The 20,782-nt window shown below is 39.4% G+C and overlaps 1 protein-coding gene across 10 annotated transcripts in view; it reads right to left on the reverse strand.

The window, feature by feature from the left end:
- BCAS3 (BCAS3 microtubule associated cell migration factor) overlaps window positions 1-20,782 on the reverse strand; it is a 575,869-nt gene that overhangs the window by 145,508 nt on the left and 409,579 nt on the right. Inside the window, exons 24-25 of one of the 10 annotated variants that reach the window (XM_059908368.1) lie at window positions 13,078-13,260; window positions 12,741-12,770 (exon numbers count right to left, since the gene is read on the reverse strand). The exons of the other annotated variants lie outside the window; for them this stretch is intronic. Of the exons in view, the coding sequence (XP_059764351.1) occupies window positions 13,079-13,260 (182 nt within the window). The 3' untranslated portion in view covers window positions 12,741-12,770; window position 13,078. Of the gene's footprint in view, window positions 1-12,740; window positions 12,771-13,077; window positions 13,261-20,782 lie in introns of those variants that run through there. 10 annotated transcript variants of the gene reach the window in all.

A 20,782-nucleotide genomic window follows, 5' to 3' on the forward strand; every position in this document is an offset into this window, starting at 1 on the left:
ATGGGGTCTGGGCATTTTCCACTGTGATAGAATTTCAGGTAATCCCAACACACTAAGGAGAATTCAGACTGTAGTCTTTCGGGTAAAGTCTTTGAGGGAAAGGAGTATTACCTAACCTTCTGGATGCTTCTAATCACTGTGCTAATGGGCTCACAGGGTAATGGGGTAGGAGGGGGGGAGACTTCAGACTGAGAAAGCCAGGGCAGCAAGCTCCACAAGGAACAAGAAGTGAGGTGCTCGATTCAATTTCTCATGTCGCAACACTTCGCATTTCTTCTTTTAACCATCTCAGATGGTGTTCTGGCTGAAGACCATGATAACATAACCAGACTATAGGCAAAGCAATATTAAGTGAAGAACTAGTTGGAAAAGATCAGATGATCCCAAGAATTCTGGCAGTAACTAGTCTACCTAAATTATCAGTGGCCAATTATAATTGTTCATTCAAAACATGAAGGCCTCTCAGAGCAATAAACTCAGTAACCAAGAGTTTTCAGAGGAAGTCTGACAGTTTTCTTGTATAGTTTACTTTGTGCCTGGCATTACTGCTTTTTTAAAAAAAACATTAGGCTTTTTTTAAAAGTCATTTTGAGGAAGGGAGAAAAAAAGGCTTCGAGGAGTTTAAGCAAAGCAATATGAGTTGCTACATGATGCAGAAAAATATTTCTCAAGCAAATTGACAAGTTAGAGGAATCTGCCTAATGATATCAGATGTGTAAAAGTGAACTTGGGATAAAAAGGGGGGAATTTTGGAGGGTGCCTAGGTCCTGGGAATATGCCCTTCATTTATTTGTCCATCCTTTCAATAGCTCCAAATAACCATGACAGGGGGAAAAGCAATTCTGCTCTCAGTTCCTGTTTATCTTTTTCAGGAAAGATTTCCTATAATTTACATTACTAAGGCAAGCCAAACTAAGCCACAATGATTCCTGGGTCACAGTATCCTCACCAAACACTTCCAAACCATTGTAAGGACTGGAAATCATCCAGGTGGGAAAAGAATCCATTCTTTTCAGGAATCCAGATTTTTCACTATCACAAAAGGCAGAGGACACTTTAAAACTAGCACTAACTTTAAACTCTACATCGTAGGCAAACAACTTTGCAGACTGAGGACTTGATATTTAGATAAAGGAAAACCTGCACAAGATTGTACAGACTAGGGACTTCCCTGGTGGCACAGTGGTTAAGAATCTGCCTGCCAATGCAGGGGACACAGGTTTGAGCCCTAGTCTGGGAAGATCCCACATGCCGCGGAGCAGCTAAGCCCATGTGCACAACAACTGAGCCTGCGCTCTAGAGCCCGCGAGCCACAACTACTGAGCCCACGTGCCACAACTACTGAAGCCCGCGCGCCTAGAGCCCGTGCTCCACAATAAGAGAAGCCACCGCGATGAGAAGCCTGCGCACCGCAATGAAGAGTAGCCCCCGCTCGCTGCAACCAGCAAAAGCCGCGCGCAGCAACAAAGACCCAATACAGCCAAAAATAAAAATAAAGTAAAATAAATGAATTTTTAAAAAAAGAGTGTACAGACTCATTGTTAACAAATTCACATTTAAATTCTGTATCTTAGAAGAGTGTGTTTGAAAATTATCTTTTCAAAAAAAATTTTTATTTAAGTATAATGGATTTACAGTGTTGTGTTAATTTGTGTTGTTAAAGTTAAGCAGAAATTAACTTTGCTGTACAGCAAAGTGCCTCAGTTATACATATATATATTCTTTTTCATATTCTTTTCCATTATGTCAGAATTATCTTACTTCATACAAAATCAACAAGTATTTATTGAACTGCCTAGTTCATAGATATGATGACATATGCTAGAATCCTACATGTGTTTTAATTTGGTATCTCCTTCCTGAACTGTTTTGTTTTGTTTTGTTTTGTACTTTAAACTTCCGTTAAGTGTAGGGTCAATTCTGGAAGAAAAAAGCTTCTCCCTCAATACTTTGTAAACCTGAGTTAAGGCAAATCTGACAAAACAGTGACATAAATCCCAATAGCGGTATCTTCTGTTGTACATAAACACATATCGACACCACTCTAAATCCACTCATGTGTCCCAGACTATGCTCAATTTCTTGACATCCCATGATACACTAAGGAATCTCCCTCCCCACTTACTTAGAGTTTATTCCTAGGAAATGGGAATAGACAATTCATGTCATGCTGCCTAATCTGAAATGATGCTATACCTCCAAATGAAGGGAAATGGCTATCAGAGAGATTAGTATGGAATAAAATATACAGTCAGTAAGATATTCAGCAAAATGTTCTGAAATATAAGGGACCTACTACTGGGGGAACCAATATAAATATATATTTTAATAAATTAGAAAAGTGAACTTATATATTACACTCTGAAAAGCAAAAGAGATCCAACTAAGATAGAGGTTTTCAAATTCGGCTGTACACTGGAATCATCCAGAGAGTTTAAAAAATATTGATGTCTGTGCTTCAATCTCAACTGATCTGAGCGTGGTCTGGAGATAGGGATTTTTTTGAAAGGTCCCCAAGGAATTCTAATGTGCAGCCAAGGTTGAGAACCACTGCACAAGAGCTGTTGGTGCCCACATCTAACGGAGCCTGGATATGGTGAGCTGGGGGGGTTAGAAAATTAAGGAGGTGAATTGGAAAGAGATGGAAATTGGGAGAGGCTAATGTTAAACTTTCACTCTTCTTGTAAAAGATTACAGTTTACTTTGCAATTAAGTAGCTTTAAAAAATATGTCAAAAGATATTCCTCTGTACTCTAGAGTCTGCAGTGTAATGGACACTGGTTCCCACTTTATGCAGGGGGAGCAATGCATACACGTTTGGAGACATATTCAAGTGTCTGCATGTCTCAGGTGATGAAGCAACAGAATCACTACAAATCTGGGGGGAGGTCAGGAATCATCTAGTTTAGACGTTTCACAAAATACCAAACTGAAGTATAGAAAGGTAAAGTGTCAGCAGAGATAAGTAAAAACCAAAGACATCCGGATTCCCCATCCAGAGAAAGAAGAATCAGCCAAGCAAGTTCTTTTCTCTGGTACTATGATGCCTGAAATATTTTCTCTAACCAATGGATTTCAAGAGACATTTGTTTCCCTCTCAAAAGATTTAACAGCATTAGACATTGGTGAAATATATCCTTGTCCATTCTTAAGAAGCTAGCTCCCTGAACTGAAAAATATTAGACCAAGCCAAGGAGTAGACTAAGAAAAATCATAATAATAGACAATATGTGAAATTAATCCTGGTTAGTTATATTTCCTGTTTATCTGCTCCAGCTATCAAAAGAGAGAGCCTGATTAGTTCCTTAAATTTTATCAGGTGGATGTAAGAGAAATGTAGGTTGTATCTACAGGGTAATCCTGTGCATTAAGTATATGCAAGTGGTTAATTTTCTGAGACGAAACCCCCAACAAACTTGTTATCACTAAATACTGCTCAGCGTCTGTATGGTACATTCATAGCAAGAGCATACCCTTTTGAATAGTTATCTTTCAGTATTTTCCAGGAAAGCCACCGTTAATTCCAAGGAGTAGTTCCATCAGTATATTCCTTTAGTTGGAATGAGCTTTGAAACCAGCCCTACAAGGAGTCCTGTGAGGTTAGTTACCATCTCCAGCCCACTTTAAATCAAGCAACCACTCTCAACAATCATTCTCTTGCCTTTCACTTTAGGAGGCATTCGGCTGCCAGAATTCCTCACTCACCCCTTTGCACTACATTACCATAGACCTTTCTCTGCCATCCTGGGACAACTGCAAAAGGGCAGAAGGCAGAGTCTAATATCTCATTCAGTTCTTCCTTGCCTGCCTCACTCGCTGGGAGCTGCCATGGTTTGGAATTCATGATGGACTAAACCACATCCAGAAGACTCAAAACCTGCGAGTTCTAAACAGCTGCCTAGGGACTTCCCTGGTGGTCCAGGGGTTAAGACTCTGCGCTCTCAGTGCAGGGGGCCCGGGTTTGATCCCTGGTCAGGGAACTAGATCCCACATGCATGCCGCAGCTAAGAGTTCTCATGCCACAACTAAGGAGCTGGGGAGCTGCAACTAAGGAGCCTGCCTGCTGCAACTAAGACCCGGTACAACCAAATAAATAAATTAATAAATTAATAATAATAAAATAAACAGCTGCCTAGCACAAATGTCTGTCTGTCCATCTGTCTATCTATTCGTCCTCCATCTTTCTTTCACAACTTTCAAAACAACTGTATTTTTCAAAAAGGAAAACATGTAAATATAAGACAGTTAAAGGTCAGGAAGAGAGATGAGCTACAATGCAGGAGTGGCAAAAGAAGATCATCCTTCTTGGAACTTGAGGTAAGATGGTTATTGTACTACTTTTGCTTTAAATTCTCATCATGCCTTACTTTTCTCATATGAAAAATTTATGGATAAGAATTAAACAAGGGAAGGAAACTCACACTTACTGAGGCACTGAACAGTTGGCTAGGTTCTGAGGAACACAGAAAAAGTATGACATAGGTCCTGCCTCAAAGAAGTTAACTACCTGGTTGGGATTCAATTCTAAAACATAAAAGCACTTGCACACAGTATAATAAAAAAAAAAAGGTATTAACTAAATAAAGGAGGAACTCTCAAGAAAGACTTTTAGAAGAAAGGACCAGAAGGACATATAGATATAGGCAAAATTTGCCAAGGGAGCCCATAGAAACAATGCTAATCAAATGCCGTTGCCCAAAAATGGGACCTCCACAAAGGCCACTTCATTTTCTAGTGTGATTTCTAAGAGAGGCTGAAAAAAGGAAATTGGAAACTAGCACCAGTGAGTCTAATAATCGCCCTGGTTACAATTAAGGCTGGCATAGTCTCTGCCTAAAGCAAAGCAAATATGAAGGCATCTTGGCTAAATCCACTGACTTGCATAGACACACATACTTATATTTATTTATACATATATTATTATATATAATTTTTACATATTCAACTGTACATATAAAAATAAAGTGGTAATGTGTGTGTATGTATATATAAAAATTTTATTCCATGCCTTGTCTTTTGCTAATATAGCAGACTTCAGATACCTCTTTGAAGGTATAGACAAATTCTTTGCTATAAACAAAGGATTTAGGGAGTTAGTACACATATCCTCTTATTTTTAAACTTGTTGATCTTCAAAATAGGATATCCTTCCAATGGAACAGATCTTTTCGCAGGTAGGCTTTTTGTAAACAGGATATGTATACTCTTTAAGGAGCAACAAGTTGAGGATATAAATCTGTCAAGTCTAGAATATTCCTACTGAGTTTTACAAATGGCAGAAAACAATAGTGTACCAGTTCTTTCTAACATTAGCTGCTTTGTTCCTCTCACAGCCTTACAGAAAAGTTGTTTGCAACCCTTCACATCCTTACAAAATATTCAGATTCTTCAATGAAATGAGGTTCCCACATTGTGGATACACCCACACAGCAAACTGCTACAGTGAATGAAACGGATTATAGTCAGATCTTTGACGATACTAACTTTACGCTAAGGCCCTACTCTGGTGGGCAGCTTTCCCTCCACATCTATGCCTGAAAAATGTTACCCAAGAAACAGACCCTAGGCCTTCAAAAGAGCTGTTGAGTGGTTATTTGAGTTGAAACATTTCCTGTGTGGGAATAGACTGGTATAAGTACAATGATGGTTCCCTGGCTGAAATGTCAGACGCATTTTTTTTTTTTTTTTGGTTGGAGAAACGACCTGGATGCAAAGAAAAGATCCTGAGTCTAATCATGCCTAATTCCTACTAGACCAATGCACATCTGCAAAACCAGCCTCAGGAGAGCCTGCCTGCCTTACGCAACCACCTCTGCTGCTCTAGAGAGCACTCTTTTCAGCCAACAGCTCTTCCACGGAGCAACACTCACTTTAAATCAGCTTTCAAACAGCTATTCATCCAAGGGAGGACAATTCAAAAGGGATCAAATTGGGCAGCTCAGAAATCTGTGGCTAGAGACATGACAAAAGAGGTCAGAAGGGACCCAGAGGGAGGGTGGCTCTCAAAAAGGGAGGAGCGTCTGTGGATGTTTACATTCTTGTTTGAAAAGTCTTCCAGGGCACAAGTGCGGTCAGTAAGGAAGCACAACCACCTGGTGGCCAACCGGGCTGTCGTTTGAACTAACCAGGCAATGATTACCGATGACAGAGGGGAAAAGCGAAGCGGGGCTGGTTCCGGCAATTCTGAGGGGAGTGGGGAGAATGTCAATGTCATTCCATTTCTTCTGAAGAAGTGAGAATACTCTCCAGAGCAGTTCCTCCCACCCCCACCCCAGGCTTTTTCTCCTTTCCTCCACCCAGGGCAGAGATCCTGGCTCAGAGAAGCCCATGGGCAGCTAAGACTCTGGCTCACTTCCACCATCTCCGGGGGTGTGGGTCAAGCTTGGCCTGGGATAGACTGGAGAGAGAATCCTTTCAGTTCTGCTGAAGGATGCTTACACACGCCTTCATCTCCCCGTGATAACCTACACCTACCTGTGGAGAGTAGATTCCCTGTTTCTTCTGCAGGATTCCTGACTCTCTGAGATGGGAGAGTGTGTTAGCAGCTGGAGAAGTCCCTTCCCTTTCGCTCTCCGTTCATGTCTGTTATAACTCAGAGTTAGGCAACCACTCTGTGATCCTATTTAAAAGCTATCCCTGAAATTGCCTCTGCTAAGTAGTTTACTACTACTATCACCACACAGGGAGGATTCTAGGCTTAGCATCTGGTCACAGAGCAATTTCGGCAATAGGTCCTAGATTAGAACTTAGTGAACCTGAGGCTTTCACTGGTATTATTCCTAGCCACCAGGTATGAATCAGGGAAGAAATTCAGAACCTGGCCCTATCTTTCAAGACTTTACTTCAATACTCACTCCCTTAGGATTTCTGGGTATCACCTAACAGACCATAAAGGTAAATCTCTAAATGGCTCCAAAGGGAGCTTTCAGAGTTAAAAAGCCACTCCATCACAAAAGCTACAAATGTCCTTATTATACAACAGGAACAAATCCACTGGGTTACTTCACCTGCCAAGGGGTAAATTAGTCCTCTGCCTGATGGGAATGACATTAACTTCCACGGCGGTGATGTTGTAGTCACCTATCAAGTCAGTAGGTGCCAATATTCCTGATGAGATCTGGCTCAGGTTTAACCTTCCTCACATTCTATCCTTTTGTGAACCCTGACACTTCCTCTCTGCAACTGATGGCATCAACTTCCAAACCTGGTGGATTTCGTGTCTAATCAGAGCATTCTCCTGACCTTTCCTGTATAGGGGTGAAGACTGGACCACGTTCAAGTGGCTTTCTGTTCAGCCTCTTTAAGAAGCAGTGGCAGCAGCTCTCCTACAAAATGGTCTAGGGCAGCCACCTAAAAGGGTGGGTGATCTTCATAAATGGACAGGAAACAGAAAAGACGAATATTTGGGTGGATGACAGATGCCTTAACTGGCCTTCAAGATACGAGCTGTTCTATTAAACATAGGGCCATTATGCTGGCCGGCCATCCACTTTAAACCCCAGAGTGATTAAAATGCTGGCAGGAAATGAAAGCTCTCTATTGAAGGTCCTTCCCTGAGGTCCTAATTTCAAACCAAATTTTACAGCACCGCACAGGAACAAAGGAAGCCCAGTCTTCCAAGTCTTCTTTTTGTCACTTTGGACAAAGACACCCCCTCATACTCTTCAAAGAACAATGGCCTCTGCAGAGCCACAGCCATGCCAAGAATGGGCACAAACCATACAGAAACACATTTTAAAAATACATTTTACACTGCCCTTGACATTTCGGATAAATAGAAACCACTGCACTGAAATTCCAAATATTTCATCCTTTCCCTCCTCCCTTTGCCTCTATAATGAGAATTTTCCTATTCTCCCAATCTACTTGATCTTTGACATTTTGGCCTCTGTGAATGGAGGACACAGTCGAGTAGCCAAATAAATTAATTATTCAGATAATTGCGTTTTATTAAAATAATCACTGTCACTGAGGCAATCGCATGATTTTCACCATCAGAAGACAACATGGACGGCTACAAATCTTTTTTAATTGAAACATCGCCAGAGCCTTTCCTGTTCCGCAGTCCACTACAAGCAAGCCAGGGAAAATATGTTATCAGAACAGGATTTTTTTTTTCTTTACTAGCTGTTGTTTCGGGGTGGCCTTTTTTTTTTTTTTTTTTTTTTTTTTTCCTTCTTCTTCTTCAGCAAAAATAGCTTTTATGTTTTTACTGAACCACTTCAGATTCACTCTTCCACACAGTGGATGTTTACTTGGATTTGGCAGGCTGAGAACAGCTGGTTGTTTCCTAACGAATGGAACACGAGACCATATGTTTCAACATTTAAGCAATTTTGAACCAGAGGTATAATTCTGAGTGTCCTTTGTTGCAACTGTACATTAAATACCCAAAGGATCCAAGCTATACAAGAGATATGGCACCCCCCTCCCCTTCCCTTTTTAGCACATTTCCCTTAGCAACAAAACGACTCCACACCACTTATATCACACACGCGCACCACGAGTCGGCAGGAGCATTGGTGAGCTGACAACGGCTCTGCTTCAGGGGCAGCTGTATTTTAAACAGGGAAAGACAGCTAAGCAGACTTTTTCCTTCTAATTCTGTTCGGGAACGAAATGTGTCTGAGCCCCTCTGAGGGCACATCAACGATATGGATACCTATTTTTCTTCACAGAAGCATGGACCTAACAGATGTATAAAAGAGGAGGCTCTGATATTCGCATTTAGGATGACCAGACGCTTTGTCTCTCCCCTTTCCGTTTTAGAACACCCTCACGTTGAAGCTGGGCTAGTGAGATTCAAGTTAAACTCACACCGAGGATGAGAAATGTCCTAAACAGAAGAACTTCTCATGAAACTTACTATCTCAGCTCTCTGATGAAACTTACTATTTTTTAAAAAAATTTGGTGCTTCAATATTAATCATTAAGAATGTTAGAAAACGAAACTATGGCTTTAAAGTCAGGCTGAGTCAGAGCATTAGCAAGGCATTAGCGGTGCACCAAAAACAAGATTCTCTTGTTCCTGGAAGATGAGAGCTCAGCTTTAGAAAAAAATGAAATACTGTGAGAAGTCAAATATATGTAAATAGGCAACACAATAAGTAAAATACCTAGTGCAGGGGAGTGGAACAGGAAGCCACCAGCCTCTAGAAAGTCTGAGAGTTCATGAAACCTCCCTATTTTGAATTTAGATTTTGAAATAATAAGTTGAAGTCAACACATTTTTAGAGACCATTTTCTAAAATACTAAATGAGTTATTTATTAAGATATAATAGGTAAGAGGTAAAACTCTTAAGTGAAAACAGGTTATTTCTACCCTAGATTCAGAGAGGCATTTCTTTAACTTCTTTCTGAGTTCCTAAATGTCCCAGTCTCTGTAAGTTTCTGTACATGTAGTTGGATATATTTTTCGAAGGGGATTTTTAAAATAGCCTTACTTATTATCATTACTATACACTTTAAAGATAACTTAAAGAGGTGATCAATATTACCTCCTAAGATTTTTCTTCTCCATCCAGGTTCTTATATGAAAGGAAGATTAATAATACTAACGATACTTTTCTTTCTCTGATTCCACTTAAGTGCAAGAATCCTACTGAGAGTTTTACAAAGCCATGTTACTAATAAAATCTCAGCAAAACCAAAAACATCATCCCGCCCCACCACTTTCATCAAACAAGACACAAATATGTATATGCATTGTTTCTACCTTAGTTAAAATCTCACAGCTCCAAGAAAACTTGGGAAAATGGACCCTCTGACAGCTGAATTTCCTTGAGCCTTGTGACAGGGCAGATTTTCTCCTCTCCTGGGTTTTGAAGCAACACAGGGATTGCTTGGGGTAGGAGTGGTTGGAGAGGGCAGTTATATCCATGCTTTTAAGATGCTACTCAATAAACAAGGAAATAGGTACAAAGATGCTCACTGCAGCTTTGTTCATAGAAGCCAACATTTTTAAACCACTGCCGCAGGGAGGCAGTTAAATCGATTAGAATACCGCCATACAGCAGAATGCTATTGGAAAGAGCTCAGTGAACAGGAGCACAGGCCAACGAGCCAGAATATCTTGGTTTGAATCCAGCCTTGGCTTTTACTGTCTCTGTAACCTTGGGCACATCCATAACCTTTTTTAAACTCAATTTCCTCATCTATCAATACTTATATCCTAAAGTTACAGTGAAGATTAAATGAATTAATACACAGCTGCCTCTAGAAATATTATCCATTATTATTAATATACAGACAGTAAAAAGAATAAGGTAGATCTATATGCACAATATATACTGACAGGGAGACGGTATCTACCACATAAATTGGTGGGAGGAAAAACACAGGTTGGAGAGCAGTAGATATAGTAGTATGAGAACAGGGAAGAAAATTGAATTTCTATGCTTTTATGCATGTACAGATAAAAGTTTAAGAAACATCCCTGCTCCACTGACAGATGAATAGATAAAGAAGATGTGGTAAATATATACAATGGAATACTAACTCAGCCATAAAGAAGAATGAAATAATGCCATTTGCACCAACATGGATGGACCCAGAGATTATCATACCAAGTGTAGAAAGTCAGACAGAGACAGACAAATATCACATGATATCATATGTGGAATCTAAAAAAATGATACAAATGAACTTATTTACAAAACAGAAACAGACTCACAGACATAGAAAACAAACTTATGGTTATCAAAGGGGAAAGTGGGGTGGGGAGAAAACAAACTTATGGTTATCAAAGGGGAAAGTGGGGTGGGGAGGGATAAATTAGGAGTTTGGGATTAACAGATACATACTGCTATGTATAAAATACATAAACAACAAGGACCTACTATATAGCACAGGGAACTATACTCAATATCTTTTAATAACCTATAATAGAAGAGAATCTGAAAAAGAATACACACACACACACATTACTGAATCACTCTGCTGTACACCTGAAACTAACACAACACTGTAAATCGACTACCCTTCCATTAAAATTTTTTTTAATAAAATAAAATAATTAAAAAATAAGAAGAAACATCTCTGCTATCTTTGGCATACTGCAAGAGTTTATATGCAGAAAACTTGAAAAAGGTCTAAGAACAAATATTAATATTGTGTTTTCAAATAAAAAAATACTTGAAAAACATACTCCTTTGTAGCTTTCATGTCAGTTGTTCCCCTAATACCCCTGTTCTTTCAAAACAAAATTATTTTGGATCTACATTGAATTCTTCAAGTTAAAAAAAGAACTAGATAGGGACTTCCCTGGTGGTCCAGTGGCTAAGACTCCATGCTCCCAATGCAGCAGGCCTGGGTTCCATCCCTGGTCAGGGAACTAGATCCCGCCTGCCGCAACTAAGACCCGGCACAGCCAAATAAATAAATATTAAAAAAAGAAAAGAAAAGAACTAGATAGAGTCAAAGTAAAACCTGCTACATTCATAGGGAAAAACCACCTCATGACTTTCTAACGTTAAAAAGTAGTTTTAGTTAATATTATAGTTATTCGTAGTGCCACAAAAGAACTAGCATAATGTATAGATCTATATATACAGATATATACAGATATACATACACACACAAAGCAAGATAAAATATGCCTACTTGTTGCAAAAATAAGTTGTTCTCAGAGCTCAAGAATCATCCAGACAGCTCTGACTCAGAACATGAGGAAGGCTGTGCATGCGATGCCCAAAAAATGCCCCAGGGTGCCACGAGCTTCCCAGCTATTCCGACAGGCAGTCACTCCAGTGTATGTGTCAAGGCGTACGGCACTGCAAAAGCTAATGGATCGGTCTTAAGCTAAAAATCAAAGGCGTGATTTAAGTTCCTGTTTCAAACGTGATGATTTGATGGTACTAGGTAAGGCTTTTGCCTAGATTATGACTTACCCGACACATCCTGAATTGTGCAAGACTCACTCATTCACGCAACATTTATCAAGTGCCTATAACCAGAGTGCTAGAAACAGTCCTCTAAAACTTAGGCTAAAACCTATGTTACCCCGATACATGAAAAACCTACAGAAGTAAAAGAGAAGTATAATTCAGGAATATGCCCATCTCGTCCTTCAGGTGGGAAAAGAGATATCATTGTTTTTCCTTTAAAAGCTCAGATTCTACTGATCTGATGGATACAGATAGCATAAAGGCCTTTGGGGCAAAAATTATCCTCCTAATTGATAATAAAAGCTGTCCTTCTGATTGTGCCTGCCTCAAACTCTGCTCCTGACACAGTTCACACCCTAAGAATACCAAGACTACTCGTCTGTTAAGTAAAACTAGGGTTTTACTAGTTGGGTAAAACTAGGTACACTCCTCAGGTCCTACAAAGCTTAGGCCACTTTATTTATTTATTTATTAATAAATTTATTTATTTATTATTTATTTTTGGCTGCATTGGGTCTTCACTGCTGCACGCAAGCTTTCTCTACTTGCAGCGAGCGGGGGCTACTCTTCGTTGCGGTGCGCGGGCTTCTCATTGCGGTGGCTTGTTGTGGAGCAGGGGCTCTAGGCGCATGGGCTTCAGTAGTTGTGGCACGTGGGTTCAGTAGTTGTGGCTCACAGGCTCTAGAGTGCAGGCTCAGTAGTTGTGGCACATGGGCTTAGTTGCTCCGTGGCATGTGGAATCTTCGCGGACCAGGGCTCTAACCCGTGTCCCCTGCATCGGCAGGCGTATTCTTAACCACTGCGCCACCAGGGAAGTTGCTTAGGCCACTTTAAATTAGCCATTTTCAGACTAACCAGAGTGGGAAAAGCAGCTGAACAAGGGTCTAGGGAACATAAAAGAAGCACATTCTCTGATGAGCAGCTCTCTTTCCTGCCCACTTCCCTTTAGACCAATGGCGGGGTTAGAAAGCACGACAGCATGTGGTAGCAATCACAAAGACCAATTTGTTCTGAGCATGTCAAGGTCAATGACATTATGGCTGAGGAGACTGTCTTGAGCATTGGAAGTCTGCAACAGTTCCTGAATGTCACACAGGATCACCTATGGTGTTTGTTTGCCATTTCCTCCATACTAGCTCTCTTAACAGCTATCTTTCCTGTAGACTTAGAAATACACAGAAATGGAAATACCTCATTCTGGTGGTCTTCTGTTGGTCAACAGATAAATGCTATTGATGTTGACAAGGTGGGAGGCCCACCAGGAAGTCCAGCTGGATTTGTTGAAATAAAACAAATTTTCCTTCCTAAAACACATTTTATCAGGAAACTGGTCTCTGGCTGTATCCCTCTTAGGATATACTGTCTGTTCTGGCTCTAGAAGACAGAAAAGGAGGAAAGAAGTGATAGATGTTTGTTTTCTTTTCTTTCACTTTCAACGTTTTTTTTTGACAGGTAGAAAAGAGAAAAATAATACTTCTTGTATTTCCCAGACAGGTAAGTTCCAAAGAAAGTCACTTTTTTATAACAAGAGAGTCTTAAAATTCTCTCCATTTTAACAGTGGACTGAAAAAATGAGCAGAGTAGGAGAAACCCATTGCATATTTGTCAGAAATTGCTACTTACTTAATTTCTTCTTAGTATGAATCAGAAGTTAGCCTTTGATTTCAGATGGAACTGGACTTCCTAATTTTTTATCCTATTACTCTTTAATTTTTCTTCAAATTATTCTTGATGTTTAATAAGTTCCAAGGCATTTTTCCATTCTCAGCCAACGCAAAGACTGAATAATACAATGGGAATCAGATTTAAAGAAAAAAGCCCTGGTACTGTGTTTTCAAAGGTAATCGTATTCCAGAAATACTTAATGTAAGGGCTATAAACTCTGTTTTAAAGAAAGTTACAGTGACGAAGCAACAACAATTTTCGTTATTTTTAACATGGGTATTTTAGTTTAAAAAAGATTCCACTCAATGTTTCCCAAATTCAGTGTTTCACATAATGGTCAGTCCAATATGAATGTGGGAAAAAAAGACAAATCCAAACATGGAATATTATTTTCAAAAAATAGTTAACTAAATGTAAAGGTCCAGTAAAATGTGATATTTAGATTTTTCTGAGCTCGTTCACATGACCTTCATTCTATTTATAGAAATGCAGCAATTCCCATTTGAATCTAGAGCAATACCTTGTAGGAGAACTTGGTTTAGCACAAATAAACTTGGGGAAAGTGTTGACTTAAAAATAAAACACTGGAAGAGGAGGGAGGGGCTATTCCCCCCCGCCCCTGTGAAAATTTCCGGAAAAGTTGTAAACAAAGGCAGGTTTGGCTCAGACCCTGAGTGACTCTGGTGAGCCGAGGAGGATGAAGAGTATATCAAACCTCCCAGAGTGAGGAAATGTTTGTAAAACAGTTAGTAAATCACAGGCAGCCAGGGTCACCATGCTGAACAAGCCAAGGGACACGCAGCCAAAACCCCAGCTGTGAAAGAAGGGGGCCGGCGTGGCTTCACAACTTGAACCCCATTTTGAACGATCTCTTGGTTCCATTCTCTGCCCTTTCCCCTCTGTCACTTCAGAGCTTGGAGGGCTCTGCGATTAATTAGCTCAGGGCCAAGGGCAGGGCTGACTATCCCCTACTGACTGCCAAGGTGAGGATACTAGTACATTGAAAACAGAGTGATACTGATGGAGCCTTTGGTCCTAGGGACAAAGCTGAAAGATCCAGCTGGAAAAAAAGAATCACACTCAACCTGGAAAAAAAAAAAAAGTTTACAAAGATGAACAGAAAGCAAAATATGTAGCTGGAAGTTTCCATGTATTTCGAAATATCTTTTCAAGCCCTTTTGATCACTAGTCTCCCTAACTATTCTGTGGTACATCTGTTAATTATTCTTTGCCTGATTTTACACAGATGACAATGTGGAAATTGTTAAGTTCTTCATAAACTGTCTTTTTTGTGCCCCATTGTCCCCCAGAAGTCAGGAAGACAAAAATAAAATAAAAATAGTAATGAAGGGAGAGAGAGAAAGGAAAATACACTCTGCAGGACTCTTCTCAACTACTCAGGGCAGAAGGTTCTTCCTGGCTGGACTGACGTTTAGTTCTCTTCATTAATCTTTACTCTCTAAAAATGACTTTTTAAAGACTGCCTATTCTTTCTCTACACCAAACTCAATCTGCCCACGCAGAAACTGTTACTATGCACTTAAACTATGGAATGATTGAAGGATAGTTATTAATGGTTTTTAAAAATTCTTAAAGTGAAAAGTGTGATGATAGATGAAAATGTTTATTTTTCGAATACTGAATGACAAGAAGGTGGGACAGACAAAAGCATGTACCCCCGATCACAACCAGCAGAGACCAAAGATGGACAGAGCAAGGTGCTTACATTTAAAAAATAACTCAAAAAAAAAACGAAGTCTTGAAATTGTAAGAAAAACTCTTCCCTTTTAGATTTAGCAGGCACCAAAAAAATTTTTTTTGAAAAGAGAGGTAATAAGCACAGGCATTAGCAAACTTCTCCAGCAATTATACATAATTTAATATGAGCCCTAATTCACAACAGAGGACTAAGACCACCTTCGTCATGATGCTGATACTATAAATATAAACCTGCTCAGAGAAAATTCAGTATCTTGATTACCTAAATTGAAACAAGACAGATACAAAAGAGTCAGCTTTACTGTTGAAAAGCTACTGACTTGGTATAAGTTATTCAGGCTGTTTATTTCTACTTCTGATGCATTACTTTTACTCCTTTTAAATAGTCAGACCCTGTGAGAGTAACAGGACATGTGCTTTTGAGTTGCTTTTCTGGGTTGCCATTGAGTCAGACACACTCTTAGCTCATCTCTCACACTTTTTTTAGAGAGGTGATGCTATAAAATCCTCAGCTTTGCTTTATAAAAAATTCATTTGGCCCATCCAGAGATCAAGCAAGATTTGGGGCCCGATGTATTCTTACTCTAACTAATGGAGTGATTAGCCCAGATAGCCTAGGGCAGAAAACAAGGAAAATCAGAAGGAAAGTAAACTCGCTGTTGACAGTTCTAGTGAATGCTTTGAATAATGGTTCAAGGCAGTCGAGAAAAGTATGGGTTTTGGAGCCAGATCTGGGATCAAATCCTGACCCCCAACCTTGACAGCTCTGTTGGACTGGGCAAGTCATTTCACGTATCATCAGTTTCATCTGAAAAATGGCAGTAAAGATCACTACCTACTAAGAGTGTGAATAGAACTAAATGTGACACTTCTGGAATGGCACCCAACACATAAAAAGTACTCAAAAATGTGAGCTTCCTTTCCCCTACCTCTCTCCCACCTCTCCCCTCATTTCTTCGGAGTACACAGAAAAGCCTTTAAAAGCCCCTGGCTTTTTTGGATTGCACATGAACTGTACGTCATGGACGTGGAGCTGCACCATTCTCTCTCACCATCAGCCACAACCTGGGCAAACTCTTTAGGCTTCCAGTCTCTCACCTCCTCCAGCACCACATCTGTTATACTCTAAGTCTAAGGGACTCCTTTAAGCCTCAAAGAAGAGAGTGTATCCCCCAAAATAAATGGGCTTGACTCAAACTTTGGATATTTAGCTATTTAAACATGTTGCTCACAGCTCATGTTCTCAGCTTGAGGAATTCCTCTTGGATCCTTTCACAGTGGCAATGGATAGTTTCCACATTACATTCTTTGCCCCCTTATTCAGCTGGCAAGCCAGATAAAACAAAAATAAATTCAGAACACACACACACACTTCAGTGCTATTGTGAGATAGACAAGTAGGTGATTAACACAGTTTGGAGGTATGACTATCATTCACAGGCCTCCTGGTTCTGATTTTGCTACTAGTAGATATTTGCCAATGTCAGGTAGTCTGCATTTGAGAAAAAATATTGCTGTCATTGTTTGATTTTAGGTTAGAGTTACAATATATCTTAATGTTTTTTAAAAGCAAGATCTCATAATTTTAATGGGACTGAAAGACAACTGAATAATGACCTATACGTTTTTTACCATTAGTCCTCTTTTGCTCTGTCTGGTGGATGGGTGAACAATACTTCCTGAGTAAGGATCAAAGACAAACATCTGTCCTGCTAAAAATGTCTCAGAGCTTCTAACCTGGCTTCAAAATCCTTTGTGAGGGTTCCTTCCTTCCTTCCTTCCTTCCTCCCTCCCTTCCTTCTTTCCTTCCTTCCTCCCTCCCTCCTTCCCTCCCTCCCTCCCCTTCCCTCCCCTTCCCTCCACTCTCCTCTCCTTTCCATTCCTTTCCTTTCTAATGGGGATATTACTGGGCTCAGGCAGGGGTGGAGAGAGGTATCCCATCAAAAAAGTGCATTTTCCAATTCTATTTGTAGTTTCAGTACTTGATTATTAGGCTCAAAGAAGTTTCTTCATTTGGAGAATTAAAAATTCAGTCTAATCGTACCTGGCACCATGGGTGTGGCAAAGAAACAAAACCCAAATATTGGTTGGAACAAAAGCAAGATAATATAATAATAAATAAACAATAAAAACATATTAACAAAATGAGAGAGCCAGCCGGGCAGCCAAACAACTGAAGATATCTTACCACCACCCTAGTTGAGAATCAAGAGAAATTTGCTCCACTCCTAAAGCCTCTCCAATAGGAACGTTTGGTTGGTTGCAAAGGATCAGGATCCAGGAGGCTAACATTCCACACCAGCTTTGCCATTTATTTTCTATCTGGCTTCGGGCAGGTCAAGGACCTTTTCTGAAGCTCAAGTTCCTTTACTGTGAAATGAAGATAATCTCTCTCTCTCTCACTAAATTGATATGGCTATAAAATAATAAATGTGATAATGCTTTGTCAACAGTAAATACCATATTGATGTTAGTTATTACTATTATCAAACAGCATACTGACCAGTAGGGCAAGAATATTAAGTTAACCAACCAATTTTATTAATCCACTTCTTAGTCACTCAAACCTCTTTGAATCCCTCTGATGTCTGTCTCAAGCAAGCTGTGTTGTGACCTAAATAAAAATTTTATCTAGTAAGTCAACAGTAAATTCTAAGTTGTTGTTGCTGGTTTTTTGTTGTTGTTTTGGAGGACAAGAAATGAAGGGGCCAATTCAAACTGGCTTAGACAGGATGCTGTAGTTAGTTTTGTTACGTTTTTTCCCAAGCATGTTTCTATTTAAAATCATCTTTTTGCATTATTCTGGAAGAGAGGGTAACTCTTATCTCATCCAAAATTGGTGTTTCCAATTTCCTTATATAACAAGGCTTGAATGTTGTGGAGGAAGCAGGCAAAAACTAAGGAACCAAGAAAGATCAAAAAGCAAGAGACCTCTAACCTGTAAGGTTAAGAGGTTATGACCCTAGGGCCCTGAAGTAAGGTGGAAGTCTAGAAAGATGTTTTCAGGTACTTTTAGGCAACTAACTTTACGGGGCTTTTTGAAAAGTGATAGAGATAGAATCTAATGCTTAGGACAAGATTACAGGCATGAATACACTTTACAAAGATCATAGGGATCCATTCAAAATCAACCTGTCACTGTTTGAGAAAGGAGCTTCACCTTCTGTGTCTGCTGTTTAAAAATCAACATTTGTCCACCCTGAAAGTACTTCTTTTGACTTGTTCATCATTGTCCTAATAAGGCACGGTCAGACCACAAATTACAAGGAAAAGTATATATGATTAGATAACCCCACTGAATCACATACACACCTAAACAATGGTATTAATCGCATCCTAAATTTGGTTGTGATAGCTGGTATTCACCTTTAAACTAAGACAGGAAAGTTCAGTCAGTATATTGTCATTCACGTAACACCACACACTGGTTTCCTCCCTCTGTTTTTCTAATGTTTGGTAGAGAAGTGGTGGTAGCCTCTCCACAGGCAGCTTGGAGAGGAAAGAGTAAGGCCGGCAGGTTGCACATATATTCTGTACAATAGAATAGATATAAACATATGTATTATGTGGTTGTACATGGTATACAAATGGCTAAAAGAGGGAAAGAAAATGGAAGGAAAAAATACCTTTCTTATATATCCCAGCAAGGCTGCAATGTATTATAGATTGGGAAAGTTTTAAGAAACATAAAAATAAGATGCAGAGCTGCATTAACTAAATTCAGGAAGGGCAGCCTCCACCAAATACTTTTATTCACTAAGAATTACAAGATATAGAAAATGTTTGTTTCAGTTGTATATTACTAGTAATCAGAGTATGGTAAAATATATTAAAAGTCTTTGGAGATTGTAAACATCTATTAAAGACATTAGTCATCAGGGAAGAATCAGTGATTTCTGAGTATCATTATCTTAAAAGCTTTAGAAACATGCACCTTTCAAACCTCCAATTAGGTTAAACTAATCTGCATCAATCTAAGGAAACATTTAGACTCTCAGAGTCAGGAAATTAAGCCACTAGTTCTTAAATTCTAAGCAACCTCTAAGCCTGCCTTGCTTTTGTACTTAATGTTTGTAGATAAATGCTAAGAAAATGTTCGAGACAAATTGAACAGTGTATTAAAATCAAATGGAAGATTAACCAAAAGTAAGTGCACAGAAACTAAAAAAGGGCCAGGTTAATGGAACTGAAGGTGGCAGGAACAGCAATGATAACTTGTTGAAAACACCTTTTCCATACTCTCTCTCTCTCCTGCAAAACACAACTAACTGATCTATTATATAAATTAAGGTAATAAATAGTGCCTATCCAACCCCCCAAAATTTAGCATAAAATGGATGCAGATATTATAGGAGAAAACATTTAAATGACTGAATGATTTGGAAATCAGCATTTCCTACACTTTAATTTCACAGCAGCAAACATCTATACTGGGTACTTTCATATGTGCAAGACTCAGTGGATACAAACGTGAATAAGACATAGTTTTCTTGCCCTCAAAATGCTTAAAAGCTAGAACTACCCAGACAGAGAAGAGAGACTCCTAACACACGCCTAACACACCCAACTCACTCACCTTATTAGTTCTCCAAGGAAGTATCTGATTAAAACAATCTAGAAACCGTCAAAATATCTAATAAAATGTTGATGCTTCAGTGACACTTGCTTTGACACTACAGGGCTATAGTAAAGTAGGAAGTAAGTACAATTACACAGCAGATCTGGGTAAATCTGGGATCAACAGATAGAGCTGATAATTCAGGTGTTCTGCAGGTCTTTGTCCAGCTTGGCTTAGCACTATTCTTCCTCAGGACAGGGTCCTCTGTATAACTGCAGCTGGGAAATGCACACCTGATGAGGGGTCCACATCGTCCTCCAGTGGCACATTCTACCTTTGAGATCTCTACTACTCTGGCAGTAAGATGAGGGGAGGTATCTGAGATGATCACTGAAGTTCCTTCTAGCTATGACATTCTATGAGTAAAGCTAAAATGTTTATTTCAGGCCGATCATTACAAGAAGAAAAATACATTATTTAACTTCTGTGCCGGACCAGCACATTCTCTAAGACAATGCCTCAATTTTGGCAAAAGACCCTAATTTATGTCTCTTTATGGATTCCAGTAACATGAGTTCATCCTACACCTAAAAAATGTATTCATTATGTAAGCTTTCTCTTAAGCAAATAAAGGCTGGAGAAGAGGAAAGTGCTGCTTGCCATTCAATTTGGCTTCAGCAGAACTTTCCATTATCAGGAGGAAGCTGCCCATTTCTAGATAATGAGGACAAATTTTTCATCATCACTGTGGTGCCTTTTATTTCACTGTGTCACTCTGGAAGAGTTCGAAAGTCATATACTCTCCACCTTTGCCTCTTGTGGCATCAACAGGTTATAAAAATAATACTTTGTCTCATGGTATGCAACCTTAAGATGAACTCAGGAAAATGGTATTCGTTATTGTGTAGGATATATTAGATGTGCAATAACGATGTATTATAAAGTAAATCAAAT

This window comes from Balaenoptera ricei, chromosome 20, assembly GCF_028023285.1.
Source record: "Balaenoptera ricei isolate mBalRic1 chromosome 20, mBalRic1.hap2, whole genome shotgun sequence".
In the NCBI taxonomy this organism is placed as follows: Eukaryota; Metazoa; Chordata; class Mammalia; order Artiodactyla; family Balaenopteridae; genus Balaenoptera; species Balaenoptera ricei.